The sequence below is a fragment of the Oryzias latipes genome, chromosome 3 (assembly GCF_053564925.1).
Source record: "Oryzias latipes strain Hd-rR chromosome 3, Olatipes_Hd-rR_3.1".
NCBI lineage: Eukaryota > Metazoa > Chordata > Actinopteri > Beloniformes > Adrianichthyidae > Oryzias > Oryzias latipes.
In genome coordinates, this window is record NC_136239.1 from 18842827 (window position 1) to 18863704 (window position 20878).

The window sequence follows — 20878 nt, forward strand, 5'->3', positions numbered from 1 at the left end:
GAAATTACGCTCACACTCAAATAGACTTATCTTCTTCTTCTTCCACTTTCGGCTTCTCCCATCAGGGGTCGCCACAGCGAACAAGTCGCATGGTAAATTTGGCAATGTTTTACGCCGGATGCCCTTCCTGACGCAACCTTCTCTAACCGGGCTTGGAACCGGCAGAGGTAGAGAAGGGAACAGGGAGCAGCCTGGAGTCGAACCCGGGTTTCACGGACGGAAGGCGCCGCAAACCAGCACGAGCTAAACTGGCTCCCACTCAAATAGACTTATCATTATATGTATTTTTTATTTTAATCTTGAGAGGTTTTACTCTACAGTTTTTCCTTCTTTTTAGCATGTTGCTAAATACCCTTCTTTAAAGGGACTTTTTTTCTTAAAATGTAAGTTATTTATGTTTCCTTTTTTTTTGCTGACATGTCTAAACCTTGGAGGTACAGTTGAGAATTGAAAGCCTGGGAAAATGTATGGGAGGATGCACACGAGTGAGAGGGGCCCCACCTTTTCAGACCCCGCTCAACAGTTTGTTCCTGCTCTGTAGGCAATACACATAACGTTTGATGGCTGGAAATGTTGCTGCTTTAGGTCAGGAATTCAGCTGGACTTCTTGATGTGACCTAAACATGTCAGACATGGTAGATTTTTTTTTCTAAAACCACAACCAGTTTTTCATCTTAATTCTCATTATCTCATTTATTCCTTTTTATGAACCCCACAAAACTTGATAATTCCACCCAGTGGTGGAGCTAGAACATTTTTGTGGGGAGAGAGAATTTAGGAAGGCGGCAAATGAGAACAGTAGAGTGGACAAACATTTTAACAGTAATGATCAAAAATATGTCTTTTAAATCGTTTTATTATTGATTAGTTATTATTAATGAGTTTTCCAAATAGAGGGATTTTCTCTTGCCATGGCATGGAAACAGATTTTGACTAAGGCCAAGGTGTTGATGGGCCAGGATTGACAATACTGGGGCGGAGAAAATAATTTAAAGGGCTCAAGATTTTATTTTATTTAAAAAATGTTGTTTTTTATTTTTAAAATCCTTAAAGAACTGTATTAATGGTTTGCTAATCTTTGTCTTAAATTTTACTAAATTTGACCCAAAAACGGGCCAAACAAGTGAGGCTAAGTTGTCATTTCAGAGGAGAGTTTGATTGACTCTTTCCAATGAAATGATGTAATTGCTGTGACACTCAAACTGTTGCATCATTTATATATACGTATATATTTAAAATAAAACAACCATGAATACAACAATAAATCATTAAAATTTTGATTGTTTAGATTTAAACATTGTATACTTGTGTCTTCTTGTAATGCTGCAATTTAATATACATGTATTTATAAATGGAAAATAGGAATCTTCTGTGTTGTTGGAGGATAATAATCCTGCTTTGCATGTACAGTCCCTCCCTTCATTAGTCTCATCCTCACAGTAGTAACTGACAGTCTCATCGGTTGGTGCTGTAACTCCGGCAGAGTAATCTAAAAGCCCGTGTTGTGGGTGGCATGAGATGAAGGGGAGGATTTAGACAGGGTTCTCCTGATGCCCTCCCCCATGTCTCCTAATTAACTGGTACAGATAGTATTCCTTTCACACCTGCCTTCTCAAAGGCATTCATTGGTAACCTTTCCACCTTTTTATTATTTCTTTTTAACAACAGGAAAGTCTTTGGTGTTCAAGAAATTCCACTATGGCTCATTCATGCTTTACCTTCTAATTAGTTTTTCTAGGACTGATGAGGTCAAGTTGTCAAACAAATCCAACTTGACGTGAGTGGTAAAGTCTTATTTATTTTGCTTTCAGGACACATTACATGTGACATGTTTCTCCTGACTGCTGTGACTGGACATTTTTATGTTATAGGAAAGTAAACCTGTGTGCCTTAATTCAAATGGTATTTTCCAATATTGATATAATTCATTTATCTTATTTTTAAACAATTTTATAATGGATTAGGTCAATTTGATTAACAATTTGCCTCGGACAGATCCATCAGATTGATTAAAATAGATTAAATCGATTAATCATTACACCCTTATATAGAAATGATGTCTTAACATTACTTTTTAGACATTTGCAACACCAGTAGGTGAGCGAATTAGAAGGATATGCAGCCTTTTTTTGATTAACAAGTTTTTGCTCTCAATGAACAAAATGTGTTGTCTTGCCAGAGTGGGAAGTTCGTTTCAGCAGAGAGGCAAAGGAGCTGAGAATCAAGGCCAAATGATGTTCTGACAAGGTTGCCTGCAAGGTTTGATGATGGTAGAACACTGAGCTTAAGGGGTTTGTGGGTTGTTCTTTTCATCCTCATATTAATGTGCAGGATTCAGTGCCGTGCGTGCATTTTTTTTTTTATTCTAAAAGAAACAAGCACCCCTGCATCAGCAGTTATTCGCTAGTTTAAAAAAAGGAGCATTCCTTCAAAGAGATTTCTTACTGTCATCCCTATCTTTCAGTCTGCCTCTCCTCTTCCTTCTTTTTTTCCATGTGTATCTGTGAACGATAAAGTCTTTAAGACCTACACTAATCCTGTCATAATGCTGTCATCGTCACTGGCATATTTTATCTTCTCACTTTCTTGGTTATCCTTTGGACTAAAGCAATTACAGAGCTGCAATTGAAACATCAAGTAATTAATTCATTGCTGTGTTGAGCATACTTGGTTTGATGCCACACTTCAAGTGTGAGATGAGTGTTTTTATGGGTCAGTTGTGGAGAAGGGTAAGAATAGCAGTTGGGATTTTATGCCTCTCTTGGCACATGGGACATCCATCCAAGGCCATGAAGTATATAACATGCAGAGTAATGTCATTTAGACCTTGGCAAGCTTCTTGTGTCCTACTCAGGGGACTATCTCGCCTCCACAGCCCCTATCTCTCCCCTCCTCCCTATTCCCTCTCTGTCTCTTCCACCTCATCGTGCTCCACTGCTACACACCACATTGTGTTTTTTCCTCTCTTTTATCCCTCAGCTCCAGCTCCCCCCCCTTCTCATCACTCTTCTTCATCTTTCTTCCTTTCATTCTAATTGTCTTCCCCTCTCTTTATACATCCTCTGCCTCCTGGTACATGCCATCATCTGCAACCACAGTGCCGCAAAACACTGCAGTGCCATGATCCAGAAACCCCACATTAACACTGGGATTTTAACCCAGAGATTATTTAAGTGTGGCATGCCTGCCAGGCAGGGTTCCTCTCTGTAATCTCCATAGCCCGATGAATTGAGTAGCACTGGGAAAGGGGGGATTTGGATGAGTTTGAGGGCTGATAGAGTTCTAGAATCAGTGCAATATGAGCCTTTAGGTATTTCCAATATTCAGTTCAATATAGTCTTAGATTTAAGAGGTGGGGGTGATAGCTTTGCATGTCACAGAGAAACTGAGATGAAATCCCTAACAGACGGGTCCCATTCTTTTCAGTTAGCTATGTATCCTTCTGAGGTTTGCAAAGTAATTTAATTTGAGGTAATTGTAGCAAGGATCCATAATTAAAAGGATTAAAATGCATGCCATTTATAGATGGGCTAAATGAAATGAAATGATGAAGCCACTGGCACCATTTCTGCCACATATATATGTCTTTTCATTGTAAATTCTACTTATCTTTTTTTTTTTCAGTATGTCACAGGGTATTTTCTGTGGGATGAAAAATAACAGTTGATGACCTCCAAAGCAATGAAACTGCATGTTTTTTCTGATCGTTTATTTTATTTATTTTCTTTTCTCTTTTCATTGTGTGCAGGTCACTTAGATTGTGAACCATTTTTTTGGCATCTCACAAAACTTTTGGATTTATAGTGCTGTGTTATGACAGAGTGGTCGAATAGACATGGTCACAGTGGCAGAAGGTTTTGACCTCATCAAAGTGTCAAGTGCCTCCTGATTTTTTGACATTGAGAGGAAGACAGAAAAATAAACTGGTCTTTAAATGTCTGGGACTGCAAGGACTTTCAAATGGATTGGTTACTTACATTTTTCCATGAGCAGCTTTCCTGTGATTTTTTTTTTTTTTTTAATTGATGAGTGGGTCAACATAGATTGTGGGTTTTCGCCCACATAAGGGTACGTGAAGACAAACACTAACAAGGCAATAATTAGTGACATAATAGCCTCAAACATGCAATCAACCACTGAAGGTTTTTAACAGAGCAAGTTGGTCTCGGTTTACTGTTGCATTACTTCAAGGAAAACATGCAGAAAATATAAATCAAACTGGATGAGTTCTCACATAATGAAAGGCAAAAGTTCAGTTACCAATTTTGTCTCCAAGTATAACTATGTTTTATGTGAAGAAAGAATAAAAAATAAATAAACCCAAAAGATCATGTAGCCAATTCTATCTTGGAATTTCTATCATCATTGGTAAAAACAAGGCATATTATCCCATTTTCCCTGTCACTTTATGTTTCTGTGGCATATGGTGGAGGTGACACATGTCCTCCACCTGAGTGGTGTACAACCCTGCTTTCCTCCACATGTCATGTTCTGCAGATGCATACGGAAAGAGCTAAGAGCTAATCATGATGGTGTGCACAGATGTACGGCCTTTAAGTACCTCAGTGCTTAGCATTTATGTGAGACAACTCCTCAGAAGTATTATCTCATCTCGTCCTCATAGAACGAATCAGGAAAATAAGAATCCCTGAGATTAGTGAGATTCATATATATATATTTTTTATTTCTAGACAGGATTTATTTTATAACACTGCGTCTTTAGCGAAACAAAAATGGCAGCGTAAAGTTCATAAAGTTGGTGTGTGAGAGCTTCTGTCACAGAAATGTTAGATTTAAAACCAGCTTTGGTCATCAAATACAGTGTGGAGAGAACTGTTTTAGCACAGCTAAATGTCATCCCAAAGCCTCAAAAGATAAGTGTGCATTTTGGAAATCCACTCTGTGTTGCTATGCAGTACTCTTAAAGGTCACCAGAGGTCATGTGACTTGGTTGGCTTAATAAGGAAACACTAGTAGGTGCCTGAAAGTTGTCCTGTCGTGTAAATGCATCTAACTACCCACAACATTTAACAGCAAACAGGTGGAGTGAGTGGGAATCATTTTGTGCTGCTAGGAAACTGCTTTCTAAAAATCGCTTTTTTACTTTTTCATATCAATCATGCCCCCCTTCAATATTTAGAGCTTGTCTGCTTTTTCATGTTTATGCATTGTTGTGCTTTCTCATCCCCTGTGCACTGTTCTCCTCAAACCTGTTTGCTAAAGAAAGAAGAATGTGGCTGCAGGGGAAGCCTCACCGTGTAGGTAACAGTTTAAACGTCCTTGACAAGTGCACAGTTTGCAAAGGAGCAAATTTAATTTCCATGATTTGAAATTTCAAAGGTATCACCTGCTGTAATTGCTTGACTAGGGAATCCATAAATCACTGTGCAGTAAGGTCATCTTGTAATTTCTTCCCTAATGCTGGCATTTATTTTCTTACCATCTTCCCTTTCTTCTGATTTAATCTAGCCAGGTCATTTAAGAGATTAATTGCTGCCATCTTCAAAAACAACAAATTACTTTCACACATGTCCCAACATTAGAATGGTGTGACCACATACAAGAAAAAATCTTGCCCATCAAAGAAAAATTGTTCTTCCTTTCAGATATAGACCACTAAAGTTCATCTTGTTTTCAAAGTAGTTAAAGTAAAAGCTATTTCCTTAAAGTACCTAGATATAAAAATAAATAAATTAAATATATAGACCACAGCTTTAAGCATCTCAGCTGACAGACGTGCAGGACCACTGTTTAATAATTTACAGGAGTTAATCCTACATTTATCTTTTCATCAAACGCCATGATTTATCAAACCATTATTATTATTAACATATATTTTTTTAATGAAATAGTCTAACTATTTTTAATATAGTGTCTCCTTCTGCTCTATATTTCCTTCAGTCAGTATTTTTTTGGCAAAATTTTATAATTTGCTCTAGGAAGACATGACTAATGTTATTGAAAATTCACTATTTTTTCCCCTTATTTTTAATATTTATTTCTTTGTGTGAAATCCAAACCTGAGACATTTGAAAAAAAAAAAAAGGGATTTGTGGGTCAGATTTTGTAGATGATATCAATAGATATTTCATCTCACAGATGGACTCTGGAAAGGGCTTGTGGGTAACATTGCCTTCCTGCAAAGATGTGACGGACACTTAATTACTTGGCTGACAGAAGTTATCAGCCACCTGCACCCAACAGGGGTCTCTGCCAGACCCCAACCTCTACTTCCTCCCTGTGCACCCACCACTTCATGGGGCAGATTTATGCATATGCTGCTACTCACAATGCAGGTTAGCTCTAAGGTGTTGATTTCTTTGTTATTTTCTGCTTCTTTGTCCTTAGAAAAAGTTAGTTACCAAATGGTTTATGTGTTTTCTATATTATTTATTTAAATTCATGTATCAATCTGCCAAAATATGCCACAAGACACTTAATAAACAAACTATTACCAATGCTTACATTTTTAATGTTCTAAAAATGTGGACCTTCCATGCTTCAAACTGACTTCAAGTGAGTATTCCTCATGTGACTTGAAATACATCCCTGCTAATTTTCCTAACACCTCAGCATCACTGAAGTTAAGACAGACGGCTTTGAGAGCTAAAGAGGAGGTGTTAACTTTTTCTGTCACTTCCATTTTGAAGTGTGAAGTGCTTTTATATTCTGACACATCAGGATATTTCAGCGGGATGAAATTTGTACAGACTTTATGAGCCCCACTGAAACACAAAAAAACAACTATTTTAATCAAATGTTGGTTAGACAAAGGACAAAAAAGGTAAAGTCTATAAAATCTTATTTTTTAAATACAAGTGTTGTACAAACAATTTTAAGCAGACTTATCACATTTAAGGAATACTAACAGTAACAATAAAAAAAGGGGTTGGTAGTTGTTTCATTTTAGTTGATTAAGTTTTGTAATTTATTTTATATTTTAAACATGTCACAAACTGAGAAAACAAATATAAGTATGGGTTATAAGTTCAAAGCACATATCGATTTATTTGAAAAAAAAATAAGATTCTAAACTGATTTGATAGTAAAAGGAGAAAAATAGTTAAGGTGCATTAAAGTCATAATGATAGAAAATGGCATATTTTGATTTGTCATCCTTGCATTTTTAGTTCAACTAAATCTTCTGCAGCAGAAGGATCATTTTTGACTTACTGTGTTTTATTTTAAAAAGAGACCTATTTGTGCTGCTGTCAAAAGTTAAAGAACTAAGAATAGTTTTACAAAAAATATTATAATAATAGGAATTCGATTATTGTAAATATGTAAAAGGTAACTTTAATAAATAAATGGCTTAATGGTCACAGCAACATAAATAGTGTGGTTTTCTAAGCAGTGACTTTGCAGCTCTCACTGGGTTTTTGATCAGTAAGATACTGGACCAAATGGTTCTTTTAGCGTTAAAAGTTGCAGACCCCTAAACTAGACAATAAGACGCAATATTTTCCCCAAGCTAATCATTACATTTTATCAAATTATACATTGTTCTCAAATTGTAGTGAGATGCAAACTCTCTCCTTGTGTATATTTTGTTTTTTAAATCAATCTGAATTTATAGCCATGAATTATGGTCAGAGTTTACTGTTAGGCTGTCTAATCTAATAGGTTATAACTAAAAAACACCCAGTTGAACTTGTGATAATTTTAACAAAAAAATTGTAGCCACTTTTCCTGTGTCCACATCACTCACCCTGCAGCATGTTTAAAGTTAGTATCTGCCAATGATGTTTTTCCTTTACAGAGCTGTTCTGACAACAGCTGGCCTCCTTAACAAGTGAAATGCTAGGATTCTGCAAATGATTTCACCACAGCTGCTGGGAAAAAAAGAAAATAAGCGTGATTCAAACTTGGTGCATGCACCATTGCTATGGATACTAATGTTTACATCATAACTTGATGAATCAGAGACTAACTGTGACTCAGAAGAGCCAGACATGGTTCGTCAAGGTTTCTGAAAGTTTTGATGACAAGTGCAGTGTGAATGCCAGATGTAAATACAGTAAAGTATAAATATATGAGTAAAAAAGAATGGACAATTAGACATTTAGGCTGAGGTGCTGATTTACACGACATGCTAAATAATCAATATGTTCATCAAAATGAGCATTAATTTCCAAAATTGTTACTGTCACTGTTTATCCTGATTACACAAACTAGATCAGAGGCTCTAAAAACAGTGTATTTGCCACCAAATATTTCAAAGCTATGACCTCTTGCAGTAAATTCAGAGTAATGACCAAAAGTAAAGGGTTCAGTTAAAAAAAAGATCCCTCTGGTGAAGTAAACATCCTCATCACATCCTCATCAAAATAAGTGGAGGTTGTGAGCGAGGAGTGTGGATCTGTGTATAGATAACTGATCTCCTATTGAGGACTTGGATAATTCAAATTTTAACTTAAAACCCCAAATGCAGATTTGAATTAAAGATGGATTGAAAGGTGCATAAATGTCAATCAATGTGGATAAACTCTACCACGTCTTGGTTTCATGTAACAACATGTCTTGATGTCAGTCATAGTCATGGTAATTCCCATCAAGATTTATATTGTTCATTACTTTATGTTTAAAATTGACATCAAAGGTCAACATGCAAAGAAATAGTTGGAAATCTGGTCATATGTTTGTCTTATCTATTATTATTATCATAATTATTTCTATCTAATAATAAAACATATAGAGGTGGTGTGGTGGTGGTTTGCACCATCGCCTCACAGCAAGATGCCCTGGTTTGAATCAGCTGGATCATTTCTGTGTAAGAAAGAAAAATCCTAAATATCATAAATAAATGTATTATGCTTCAACTCCAATAGTGCAGTGAAATGGCAAGCTGGCTGATGTAGGTCAGAAATCAAATTACAGGGTCAGCTGCTGCCTTTAATGTAGTTGAAAATTACAAATGGAGATGGGATCATTTCACCTGGGCCTTGTAGTAATGAGGACCCTCAGCTGAGCTGAGCTGAGCTGCATCAAAAAGCATTTCAAAATGTCCATGAAAATCAATTTATTTTGTTTTTCATAACAAGTCAAAGTGAAGTAAATTACTCCCAATCATAAAAACCAGTAATAAACACAGTTTTTTGTATCGATGATTTCATGAACATGTTTTGAATAATTGTGTTTACATTCTGAGTACCGTACATGTTCTGACTGTTATAAAAGAGAAAAAAATACTTGTGCTTCATGTAAAGTAACATTCTTTCTCACTTTAAACACAAAATAAATACAACTTTGTAGCTATAAAATGAAAGTTCTGAATTCATGTAAATGCTTCTGCAACAAAAATTAGTTGAAACACAGATTTCACTTTTTTACACATTATAATTGAATACAGTAAAATATCTCTTTTACAGTCCCACTCCAATCATCTTTTTGATCTATTCTAAAAGCATTTCAGTGGTCTTTTAGTTATGATTATGCTGTTTTTAGGCAAAAAAAAAGTAATTTTCCAGGACATAGTTTCTGTGGAGCAGCTGTAATTTATGACAAGTTCCCCTCTGAATTGTGGGTGGGATTGTTGGCATGACCCCTTTTTATCATATATCTGTTTACACTCTCTCCCGCTAGCTTACAGCCGCTCAAACCACCGACTAAACGTTACCGGTGCAAGAAAATGACTTCCTTGGAGCTTGTATAAAGCACTACAAACCTTTTCTCTGTCATTCCCATTTGCAGAAAGCTTCTCCATCAATAAAAAAATGTGATCATCATGTATCATGAGCAGCAGCTCTGTTTTCAGCCGACTCTTGATGAGTTTTTTGTCTAAAATGCACAAACGTTTCCCTTGAACAATAAGTGGACCACTAAGGCTTAAAAAATGATTTATACATTTTGGGATATTACAGTTCTGCAGGCAAGTTGTCTTTTAGTATGAAAAAAAAAAATGCAACATTATAATTGTCATTCACTATATTTTTTATAACTCGTTCAAATATGATTGCCCGGTAACACCACAGACACAAACTCCTTGTATTATTATCATATAACTTTAAATGGCATTTCTTGGTTCCAGATGCAGAGCTATTTTAAACTTTATTTTTTACGTCAAAAAAGCTTTAAGGAAAGTATGTTATGTGCAGGCAACAAACTATTGTTATGATTTTGCTAAAGTACATGTCAGTGCATTTAAAGGAAGAAAATTAATAGCAATTATTGATACTGAATTCTCATTTTTAAAAGTTGTTGCACTTTAACAGCTGGGATTTTATGTAAATTTTCAGTGAAAGCTACTATTGGCAATTCTGTTAGAGTTTTTGAAACCAAAAGGTCTAAGTGAGAAAAAGGTGCAGGAGTTAAGGTTGAAGTTGGCTTTAATTCACCTCAGGTAGCTTCACATGTGAGATAATCCCCCATAAAACAACTAAACATGATTTGGAGTGCAGTTGGAATGCATTGTAATATGCTTTGTTACAGCAGAGAAGAAATCAACCAACTTCCATCCTACTAGGGTCAAAAAGATGAAAAACATAGTGGCGGGTAGCAAAAATGTAGAAAGAGGCAACACGGGAAATTGTTCTTGTGCTTCAAGAAGTTTAATTTACTCTTTACTAACCTCCTCATGTGCCACTTAGTCTGAAAGCGACTTAAAGCAGGCAATTCTATTGGACAAAAGATCATATCCACGTGTAAACATTTGCGTTGCCACATTTTACAGAATATCTTTTATTTCAAAGAGAATCTGTCATTTTTCGTTTATATAAAAGAATCAAAAAATAACTGTAGCCTCAACAAATGTGTAAAAAATTGAATACTGTATAAAAAGAATATATGTTATTTAAAAAATCTTGATTAAAGCAATGGGTATTGAGACATCTGTCAGCTTAAAAACCTTTTATACTTACGTAAAACAGGACAGGGGTATTTAGGACAAATACCACAATAAAAATGTTCCGTGCGCTGAAGAAAATATTCACTGATATATAAATAGGAGAAAGACAGCTCCATATAGATATAACCTACTTATATGTGAACTTTTTTTCATTGTTTAAAAAAACTAATTTTTACATCCTAGATAGTACAAGTGATGGCATTTTCAGATAAAATACTTTTTTTAACAAGGAAATGTTTTGAAGGAGATGATTTGAAAGAAAGCACTTTAGTTGATCATTTAAATTACAAATTGGTCTTAAAATAGTTCCAAGTGGGGTCTAAGCCAATAATATTTGTCAGTGATTGTTGAAGTTATGCAAATGACATTCCTGCGTTTGACAAGCGTTCTTTTTCCTCACCTTCATTTCCCTTTTCTTCATCTTCCTTGCTCTTGTCTTTTTTTCTTCCTGGCCACTCTTTTCTTTGCATTCATTTTCTATTTTGACTCTCTTGTGCCCTTCATCTCCTCTCGTAAGAAGTTGCTTCCTGGCCTCAAAGGGAACGTTGGGAAGGATCCATCAACACGACTGCTATTCTCAGGAGAATGCATCCAGCTTGTTCCTCGCTTCTACTCTGCTCACTAGTATATCTGTCCAAACCCAGATAGCCTTTGGTGTGGGTCACAGGGTCTATTTTCATATATTCCATAAAGCAGTACAAAGCTGTAAATCCATGCCTTTTTGGGCACCAACCATCATGACACTCATGCATTTATCTAAGCTGTTTGCAATGTTTTTGCTGCCAGTGTGCAGCAGGTCTTAACGTGCAGGTAGGTTATGCACATCATTCTGTTATTTTGTAAACAGTAATGGATTGGTGGTATATATTTTTGTATGTTTTGTGGTGGATGATGAAAGGGTCAAATAAAATACCTGCAGCAGTCCGTGGCATATAGAATTAATATCCCACACGTTTCTGTGGGGGCTTTTGAGAAGCAGCTGGAGACATCCGTATGAAGCTTTAAGCCTCTATGTTGGGCCAAAACAAAGCCTCATTCATCCCCAAATAACAACATCTGGGCATGCTTAACAGCATGGATAAATAAACAAGCCCTATGGACACAAAATCCCCTGCACTGAGTCAGTCTCACACCCCGTCTTCAACAATTCCCTCTTGCAATACTGACGGCTGCTGTTGGTGTGGTACTGGCACGTCAGCACCGACTGTATGTCCAATTAATTAGCCAAACGTTATCTTATTAGCAATAGCTAGAAGACTCAAACAAGCAAAACTCCCTTGCAGTTGCAATGAACCTGTGGCCACAAATGAGCAGGACTCTCTCCTGTTCTGTAACCTCTGTGGTCTGTTGAGTAGGAGGACAGAAAAAAAAAAAAGTCTGTATGTCTTCCTTGGTTTAGAGTGTCCATCGTTAAACAGCTTTTTCTCATGGCTGGCATTCATTCCACGGATACTGCAGAATTAAACCGACCTGCCTACAGCGTGTCCTGATGACACTGCATCAGTAGCCAATGTAATGGTTTCTTTGTCTTTAAGGTATCTGTCTTTGTGGACATCTGCAACATTTGCACAGTGCTGTAAGCAAAAGTCAGCACCATCTGACACGGTTCTAAATCCTTTGCATTGCTCTACACCTGTGCCTCGGTGTTATTTAAAGCACTCAGGGCTTCTGCACCAAAACACCAGCCACCGGCTATTTGCTTATGTGTACTTTCAGTGTGTGTGTGCATAGGGAAACTTGGCTTTTAATCTAGTTTCTTTTAGCAAGAGGCTATGCACAAACAAGAAAAAAACACAACTAAATAAAGTGAAAACTGCTTTTCATGAATGAAGGAAGCACATTTTGATATGTGTAAAAACCCGAACTGTTGCTTTGCAGCATCAGTTGAATATCTGTGCTGATGCTGTGATACAGAAACATGTTGATTTCATAACAGTACATTGACTTTGAAAATACATTTGAAGAATTTTCTTTTTTAATTTGATGCTCTAATCTTTTTTCTTTTTTACCATCACTATGGAAACTCTGAACCACAAACGGATTCCTAAAGTTGGAGGAATAGCATTCTCAGCATAGCGTTGATGTATAAACAGATATGGGCGCTGTCATTAGAAAAAAAGAGAGGGCTGAAAATCTTCCTCACCGCTTGCTGATGGTTGTTTGCACTTATTTACAGGTCTGGTTGCATTAAAAATCACTTCACCCATCACAAAAGGTTTTCTTTATTCCTTTGATAGTCTCCAAACCAGAGGAGATCTAGTCAAGATTTATAAGTTTGTTTGTCAAGCAGAAGTACAATAGAGGACATGCCCAGCAGCATCTTATCTACAGTTGTTGTATCATGGTGTGTTGGTGCTTATCATCTGTCCACAGCTCTTCATAGTAACAGCATGTCACTTGCTTTCCTTGAGGCTTTTTTGGAGTTCACGCTTGTCACCAGTGACTGATACTCCATTGGACTGCTTGAATGTGCGCTGAGCGTGAAACTGCAAATGAAAATAATATGTCATCAAAATTTGAACGTGCCACAGACAGTGTGCCCGTTCCCCGTTTAACCCTAAAAATACGACCCATGAAACGGGTAACTTTAATAACAAAAGTAAGAATTTTAAGCGTTCAAGTGTACCAATAATTCCTGATGACTGTTGTGTTTGATTAACAAATATTTGTCATAAATGAAACACTGTGGTAAAAAAAAAAAAAACACTTCAAACATATTTACATGTACATGCATTATGCAGATGGCAACAGATAAACCGGGTCAAATCAGAGAATCGCTTCCTTTACAAACTGCAGCAAACCAGAGGAAAGTAACTCACAGCCCAATAAGAAGTTTGAGTTTTCAGACTGTACTTGATAAATGGGTGGTGGTCTCATTCTCTTTTAATGTCAAACAGTCTATTCCAAAGGGAGGAGGACTAATTGCAGAAGATTTCACCTCCAACCTTGTCCTTTCAATTAAGGAGTCTCACATGCTTCACAGTTAAAGGCAGGACTCTGTCGGCAGTGTAAAAACCAAAAAAGACTTTAAGGAATGTGCTGTACTTTAGCTGTGTTTAAAGTATTTGGGCCTGAGTGGGAATTTCATGTTTTTGGAATTGGGTTTAAATGCCAGGTAAATGTCGGGGTGTCACACTTGAGAAGAAGATCAGAGGGCCTGTCTGTTGTTTCTCACTTTGTCCAGGAGAGAAGGGATCTTCTCGCTCTCTCTCTCTCTATATATATACCGGTATATATATATGATGACATAGACTGGAGAAGGTTTGGATTGCAATAATTTCTCAAATCATTCACCCATGCTGATCGACTGTTCTCATTCAGTGGCGTTACTATGGTATTGTTGCATGTAAATGCACATAGGTAGCTGTAAACTCATGATTTGATTTGTTATGTCAACCAAGCTCTGTCTGGACATTTTCTCTGCCAAAAGGAATATGTAGATCAAACAATTGTCCTATTTCTATCCAATGACTGTTTCATGTTCATGCAAATCCTTGACTTTTTTTTTTTTCCTTTTGCATAAAAGCCTCCATTTAAGCACAAACATTTTTTTAATTAACTAAAATAAAGACATAGGTAATTTTTCAGAGAAGTAACAAGTAATGCTATAGTGTACAGTCTTCTTCTAAGCAGGAAACACACTCTTTGTAATTTTTTCAAGGGTCCAATGTCAATTTAGACAAAGATTGAATTTCTGTTCTACCCCTTGGCCCTGAACCTTTGCTTACTCTTGTCACTTAACCCTAAACATGAAGGAAAAAGAGGTAGAGATGGCTTTGACAGAATAGTTCTCAAGCTATTTTCAGCAACTACTAAAACCTAGAAAAGCAGAACTAATTGGTTCATTTTCCTTGTACTCATTGTGCTCTATATACATATGTCTCATTATTCATGAATCAAGCTTAAACATTAAGGATTTAAGCCCATGTTCAGGGTTCAAACATGTAAATGTCAAACTTTGATGCAAAATGAAAGAAACATGGAGCAACAGCTAAAAAATTACTATTGTTTAAAAAATGCTTTTAAGGATGAAAAGCATCATATATACTTAAGTACAGGGCTCATGCATCATTTAACAATGGGTATAATGTGTTTAAATATTTTTTTTTTAATGAGAGAAATGGAAATGTACTCTTTACCCTTCTTATCTGTGCAGTTCACTAAAGCCCTTCACTTAATTCATCTATGAAAGACGGAGCCAAAGTTTAATCTTACCAACTCCTCTCCAGTTTCATTTCTACCTTTCATGATTTTTAAAAACTTCTCCACACTTATACAGAATTGTCCATTATGCTTGAGTTCATGTTGCATTTGGCCTTAAACTTTCTGTTCTGAGAATTGACCCATTCAAGAAAAGCTTTGAATCTTTAAATTCCTTTTTATGTTGCTGAATCTATGATTCTGTCTCTTTATTTGCTGAACAGAGAAGAAGAGAAGCAAATGTTAATTTTATTTTATGCAGCAATGGAATTCCAAACCCCACAAAGCCTAAGCTGGCTTTTTAACTCTTACCTGAGAATTTTGTGTCCAGCAGCCTCAGTGGTGGTATAAAACTTAGAAAAATGAGCTACTCTATTAAAAAAGGAAAAAGTAAGAAAGTTTCAGGATGAAGCAGTGTAGAGAGCAACGCAAAAAGAACAAAAAGTAATTTAATCCTGAAGTGAAACATCAGCTTGTCCAATGAGAGTAAGTATAATTAAAACATTAAAAACAAAATGCTGCTGATGTTATATCAAAATATCTGGACAAATATTTTACCATAATGATTCAAAGTACTGTTTTCCTTTTTCCTTTTTTTTAAAGGTAACATGCAACATGTTTCTTTTCTATTATGTAAGTAAAAGAGTCAGTTACTTTTGCGTTTTGGACTGTATTTTCCTCCCCTACTTTTTATCATCTGGAATGAATGGAGAACAAGTTATTGTCTGGTTTGCCTGGTTAGGTCCTTTTTGGACAAAACTGTTTAATGATAAGGTTGTGCTCAAGAAAAGACCAGCTAAGTGGGTCACACAAAAATTGTGTCCTAGTCTGTTAGTTTTTTGCTGTTTTCCTCTTGCATTAAGTAGTTCTTTGAAAGTCTTCAGAAAAACAGTTGGAACAGAAAAATATTTTTTTTTTTGTGTGTAATGGAAATGGAAATTATCATTCAATTATATATTTAAATATGATTTTAGCTATCTAAATGTTATGTATAAGATTTGTGAAAGTTTATCTTTTACATTGCAGTCTTAGTCATATTGCTCCAATCAAGAAGTGGCTTTATGGTAAAAAAAAAAAAAAGTAAGAACGTTTTACAAATTTAGCTTCTCAATCCTTTTTGCTGAGCTTTATTTTAAGACTTTTGTTGAGATAAGTTCATGATTAAAAACATAGGTATTGATTGATAAGTCAATCAATTGTATCAATCATTTAAAATACTCTTTAGATACAGTAGCATACAAATTCATACATAGCTGTTTACATTGTTGACAAAAGCCAATTGGTAAACTCATCTTTGGAGACACATATCTATTGGGAACCAATTTTACAAACAGATGTTGTAACATTTACAGGAAACAATTAGTATCAAATCAAATCTTCTGGCTTCTGATAACATTCCTCAGAGGAAACATGGAAATGTTAAAAAGCTAGGGGCCAAGGATGGAACCTTGAGGCACATCACATTTAATTTTGTGGACCCCTTGCTCACCATAAAGTTTCCCTCCATGAGATAGGAATTAAACCACTTGAGAACAGTAATTGAAAGGCAGAGGCTTTTAATAAACCAAAAGACAATTTCCCAATGTTTTCTAATTCAGAAACAAGGAATTTTTCTTAGAAAAAAAATATTTTATAATTAAACAAATGTGGAGAAAAAAACAAAAAACTAATAAAAAATCACAGAAAAACTATAACAACATATATTAAAAGGAGCAATTTATAATGAATAAATTAGAATGTTGTGTGATTGGCAATGGTGCTCAGTATCCATGAAAAACTATCCTGACATTGTATAAGTACATAGATGCACTTGATTATTGTATTAAAATGTGTTTTTTTTTTTAATTTTGCTGAAAGCAATTGAGAAACACCTAGATCTACAATGAGTTTTGCCAATTAATGTGTTGATAACATTTTTTTTTTTAGCTGTATTTAATTGCAATTCTAAGTGACTTAAGCTACACAATTGACAGTTCGGTTTGTTCTTGTCTCTTGCTAGTTTTTTCAGTTGGAGCTTAAAGACGCTTTGTACATCAGAATCACATTTGAAGAATAAATGGCATCCAAACTGACCTCTAACTTAATGTCATCGACATGGTTTGCATATTAAATCCTTTTGGAGGAGAAATGCTAGACTGTTCTTTGGTTACCATTTGAAAAAGATCACAACCTTGATTATGCAACACCATTTTTTTTTTATTCTTAGAATCCTTTTTCTGGTGTTTTTTTATTAGTCCCTCAGTTAACTTTCAAAGTGTGCTGCATTACTGAAACAGGGAGAAAACACAACAAATCAAACATTGAGGAAGAATCCGTTAAAGAAACAGTTAGTTAAACTTTCAGAATGAAGTCAAAGACCCACTACAGTAGAACCTTTTTTTTTATTTTTGTTGTTGTTTTTAACATGTTCTAATGGCATTTTTCTCCTGATGGGGGACATAAATAAAGAAAATCAAGTTGGAATTTGTAATTCTTCTGATTTATTTTTTCTTATTTGTGTCGAACCAGGAAAAGAAAAAAAGAGGTTGTTGGAAAAAGCTTTAAAGTGTGGCTTAGAAGCTTCAATGGCAAGCCACAAGCGCCTTGGTACGCTTCATTTTGATGCATCCACTATGTACGTCTTTGTTTTCATCATCTGAGCTGGCATCTAGCTCAAAAACTCTACAACTGGATAACCAAAATATTTTTGTTTCACTGGTAATGTTAGGTTGGGGCTGTAAGAGGCTATAAGCTAGCAAAAGAGCATTTTAACAGATGGATGATAGAAAGTGGGGGCGGGGTTGCTCCCTAACAATAGTGCCGCCCACAACTTAGAGGCAAATTTTTTAATGAACTACTGCTGCTCTGCAGAAACTGTCCTAAAAAGCCACAGTTTTTTTGTTTTTTTTTTTGTTTTTTGGCGACATGAAGAGCGACTTTAAGGTTTTCAGAAAGTAAATATAGCAAAAATTTGGCTTACAGGGTTTTGGTTGTTTTGCTCTTTGCTTGTTTTATATTTATCACTCACAAACTCCAATTATGGACCCAACAACAAATAATTTCACAAACAATTTTCTGTTTTGTTTTCTGCTTTCAGATGGGCCGTTGGGACCACGTGGCCTCGTAGAAGCCACAGAGATGTGCACACAAGAGTGCCTAATCTTGGGACATTCAGACAACTGTTGGATGCCTCCTACATTAGGAACATACCAACAGCCCAAATCTCCTGTTTCCAGCTTTGGGTCTCAGCGGGAGTGGGGTCCAAAGGACAAACTCCTCAATGGACACACGCTGTCCAGAACCTGGAAAAATGAGAGCGGACGGTCGGAGCCTTTTGGTGAAAGGAAGCAGTTTGGAAGCGGAGAGGGACACTTCACCAGCAGTGGCATATCTGATATTCCATTAGTGAGTTTGAAGTCCTGCCAGTCAGCCTCCTGCCCGGACAGCCCAAAGGACCAGCAGCTATAAAAGGGACCTTGCTTTTTTGCGCTGTGAAGGGTTCTTGAATCTGGACACAGTTTAACAGGCAGAGCGTCTCACCTGAGCTCCACTCCTGTTCGGTTGTTTTTTTTTTTTTTTTTTCCTGTTTCATCTCTTCAAAAATTAAGTTGATGCTTCTGCAGTGTGACGGCCGCATGGGCTGTGTAGACCACGAAGTAAACGCTTCTGCTGTGCTCTTTACAGTGAACCTTGTTATAACTATAGGAAACTCTTTCTTTTTTCTGTGACCCTCCTTGGATTTCAGTGTGAAATGACATTTTGTGCCCACTTCATGTGTGAATCAGACATGTGGAGGAAGGACCTGCAGAAAACACACAAAAAAAAGAAAAAAAAAGGTCGAACAAATATATACAAAATATTTGTGGTGTAATTGTTATTGAGTTGTCCGGAACTATATTAATCAACACAATCAAAGAAGAAGAAATTTATTTCTGAGAAGAAAAAAAAGTTCTATTAACACTGTTTGTAGTCACTTGTTTATTCATTGTCTATGTGTTTGTAAATAAGGCTTATAACCACAACCATGTATCTGTTGTATCCACGGTAAATGAGAAAGGTGATGCTATAAAGAAAGGCTTCATCCCAGTTTTGGATTCCAGGTGAACAAGGATTCATTCACTTGTAGCTATTTCTTTAAAAGCCCGTAATCTGATTTCAAAATGATTTTGTCAAGTTTGTCCATAATCTTTAAGAATTTTCTTCAAGAACCACAGAACCCATCAGGGAGAAGCATCTTTTCTTCTCCCTAAAAGTATTTTGTATGAAGGATGTCAGTGCTCAATATGCGCATTCTAAAAATTAAAAGCTTTGGAGGCTCTCAATACACTGATTTGGGAAGTGTTCAGTACAATTAAATAGCAATATATTTGTAAATGGCTAAATGTTTTATCTAACGATTACCTTACTACTGTATAGATTTTCATCCTATATTGTGAGTTCACTGAGTGCAATTTCTCAGTAGTACCTTCAATCTATCGATGTGTGTATATAAATATGATTTCCACACAGATTATCTTTTTTCCACACGTTAAGAAAAAACAGAGTAGAAAAACATTTGAATCACTGTGCCTTCATAATGTCTCTTTAGAACACTTATTTGTGCTTAATCAAATGACAGCAGCGTTTTTTGGCCTCAACATTTTGGCCACATTGTCAGATAATCAAATGCCTTATGCATTGTTTGCCAAAATTTAAGACATATTTCACACATGTGTTAAAACGCAAAACTTGAGTTGTTGATTCTGGAAATGAGGCATGTGCAGAAAATGGGTCGCCCATGAAAAATCATCTGTCCTTCTATCGTCTGATCAGGTTGGTTTTTCCCAAAGCATGGAAGGCAAATACACAACGGAACAGCATGCTAAAAGATATAGATTTTAGAATTAACTTATACATTTTTATGTCTTTCTTTCTCTTTCTTTCTTTCTTACTTTTTGCAGGGTGGTAATTGAATCTGGGTTATATAGGTTGAATTACAGTAACATTCAGTTTGTAAAGCACTTTCAGATTTATGTCACAGTATAAAAAAAGTAAAGTAAGATGGAGTGATTTGCTTATTGCAGTTTGTTTGTCAGTTGTGAGGGTGTTTGACATTACAGATACTGAAACAGTTACTCCTTGTTACTATTCTACAGGTATCCAGCTACTGCAATAAATGTTTTAATTGTGTGTTTGCTTAATGTGTGATCAGGATAGTTGCACCAGAGGATTCCAGTCTTTTTCTATTTTTTTTTCTTGCACAAATAAATCATATCAATCTTTATTTATATAGCACTTTTGCATCAAAGGTAACTCAATGGGCTGTACACCAAAATAAATAGTACATTAAAAAAAGCACACAAAATCATAAGTAGGAGAAAAAACTGTAAACATACTATCTTATAAATAAACAAAACTACAGTTTATTTGTGCTCTTTTTAGCATATTTTATTTGTAGAGAGAACAGCATTGCTTCAACACATTATTTCTAAGATCATGACATAAAAACACCTTTAAAGCAGCAAAATAAATCCTCAGAGAGACAAATATATGCAACGAAAACAGCGAAATGCTTCTTTAGCTCAATGTTTAACCCCTATAGCTAGTTTTCAAACAATGTTTTAAAGTCCCAATTATGCCATTTTAGCCACACACAAAAAATAGTAAAGTAAAAGAAATAGTTCCTGCAGAGCAGCAGTAGGTTATTCAAAATTTAAAATAAAATAAGCCTTTAACACCCCAACCCAACATTACCGATGCAGCTAAAATTACTAGCAGTAATGGAGCTATCAAGATGTACAGTTTTGAGGCAGAAGTACATGGATCTGTTTGTCTGCAAGTGGATGCATCAGAATGGAACAGAGCAGGGAGCGTGTT

At 35.8% G+C, this 20878-nt stretch overlaps 1 protein-coding gene across 4 annotated transcripts in view; it reads left to right on the top strand.

Annotated features, from left to right (window-relative positions):
• Positions 1-20191, top strand: part of pcdh9 (protocadherin 9) — a 205162-nt gene extending 184971 nt beyond the window's left edge. For all 4 annotated transcript variants that reach the window (XM_020712961.3, XM_011490482.4, XM_020712966.3 and 1 more), the window contains one exon: positions 18120-20191. In XM_020712961.3, the coding sequence (XP_020568620.1) occupies positions 18120-18490 (371 nt within the window). In that variant the 3' untranslated portion in view covers positions 18491-20191. The remainder of the gene's footprint in view (positions 1-18119) is intronic.
• Positions 20192-20878: the final 687 nt, after the last annotated feature.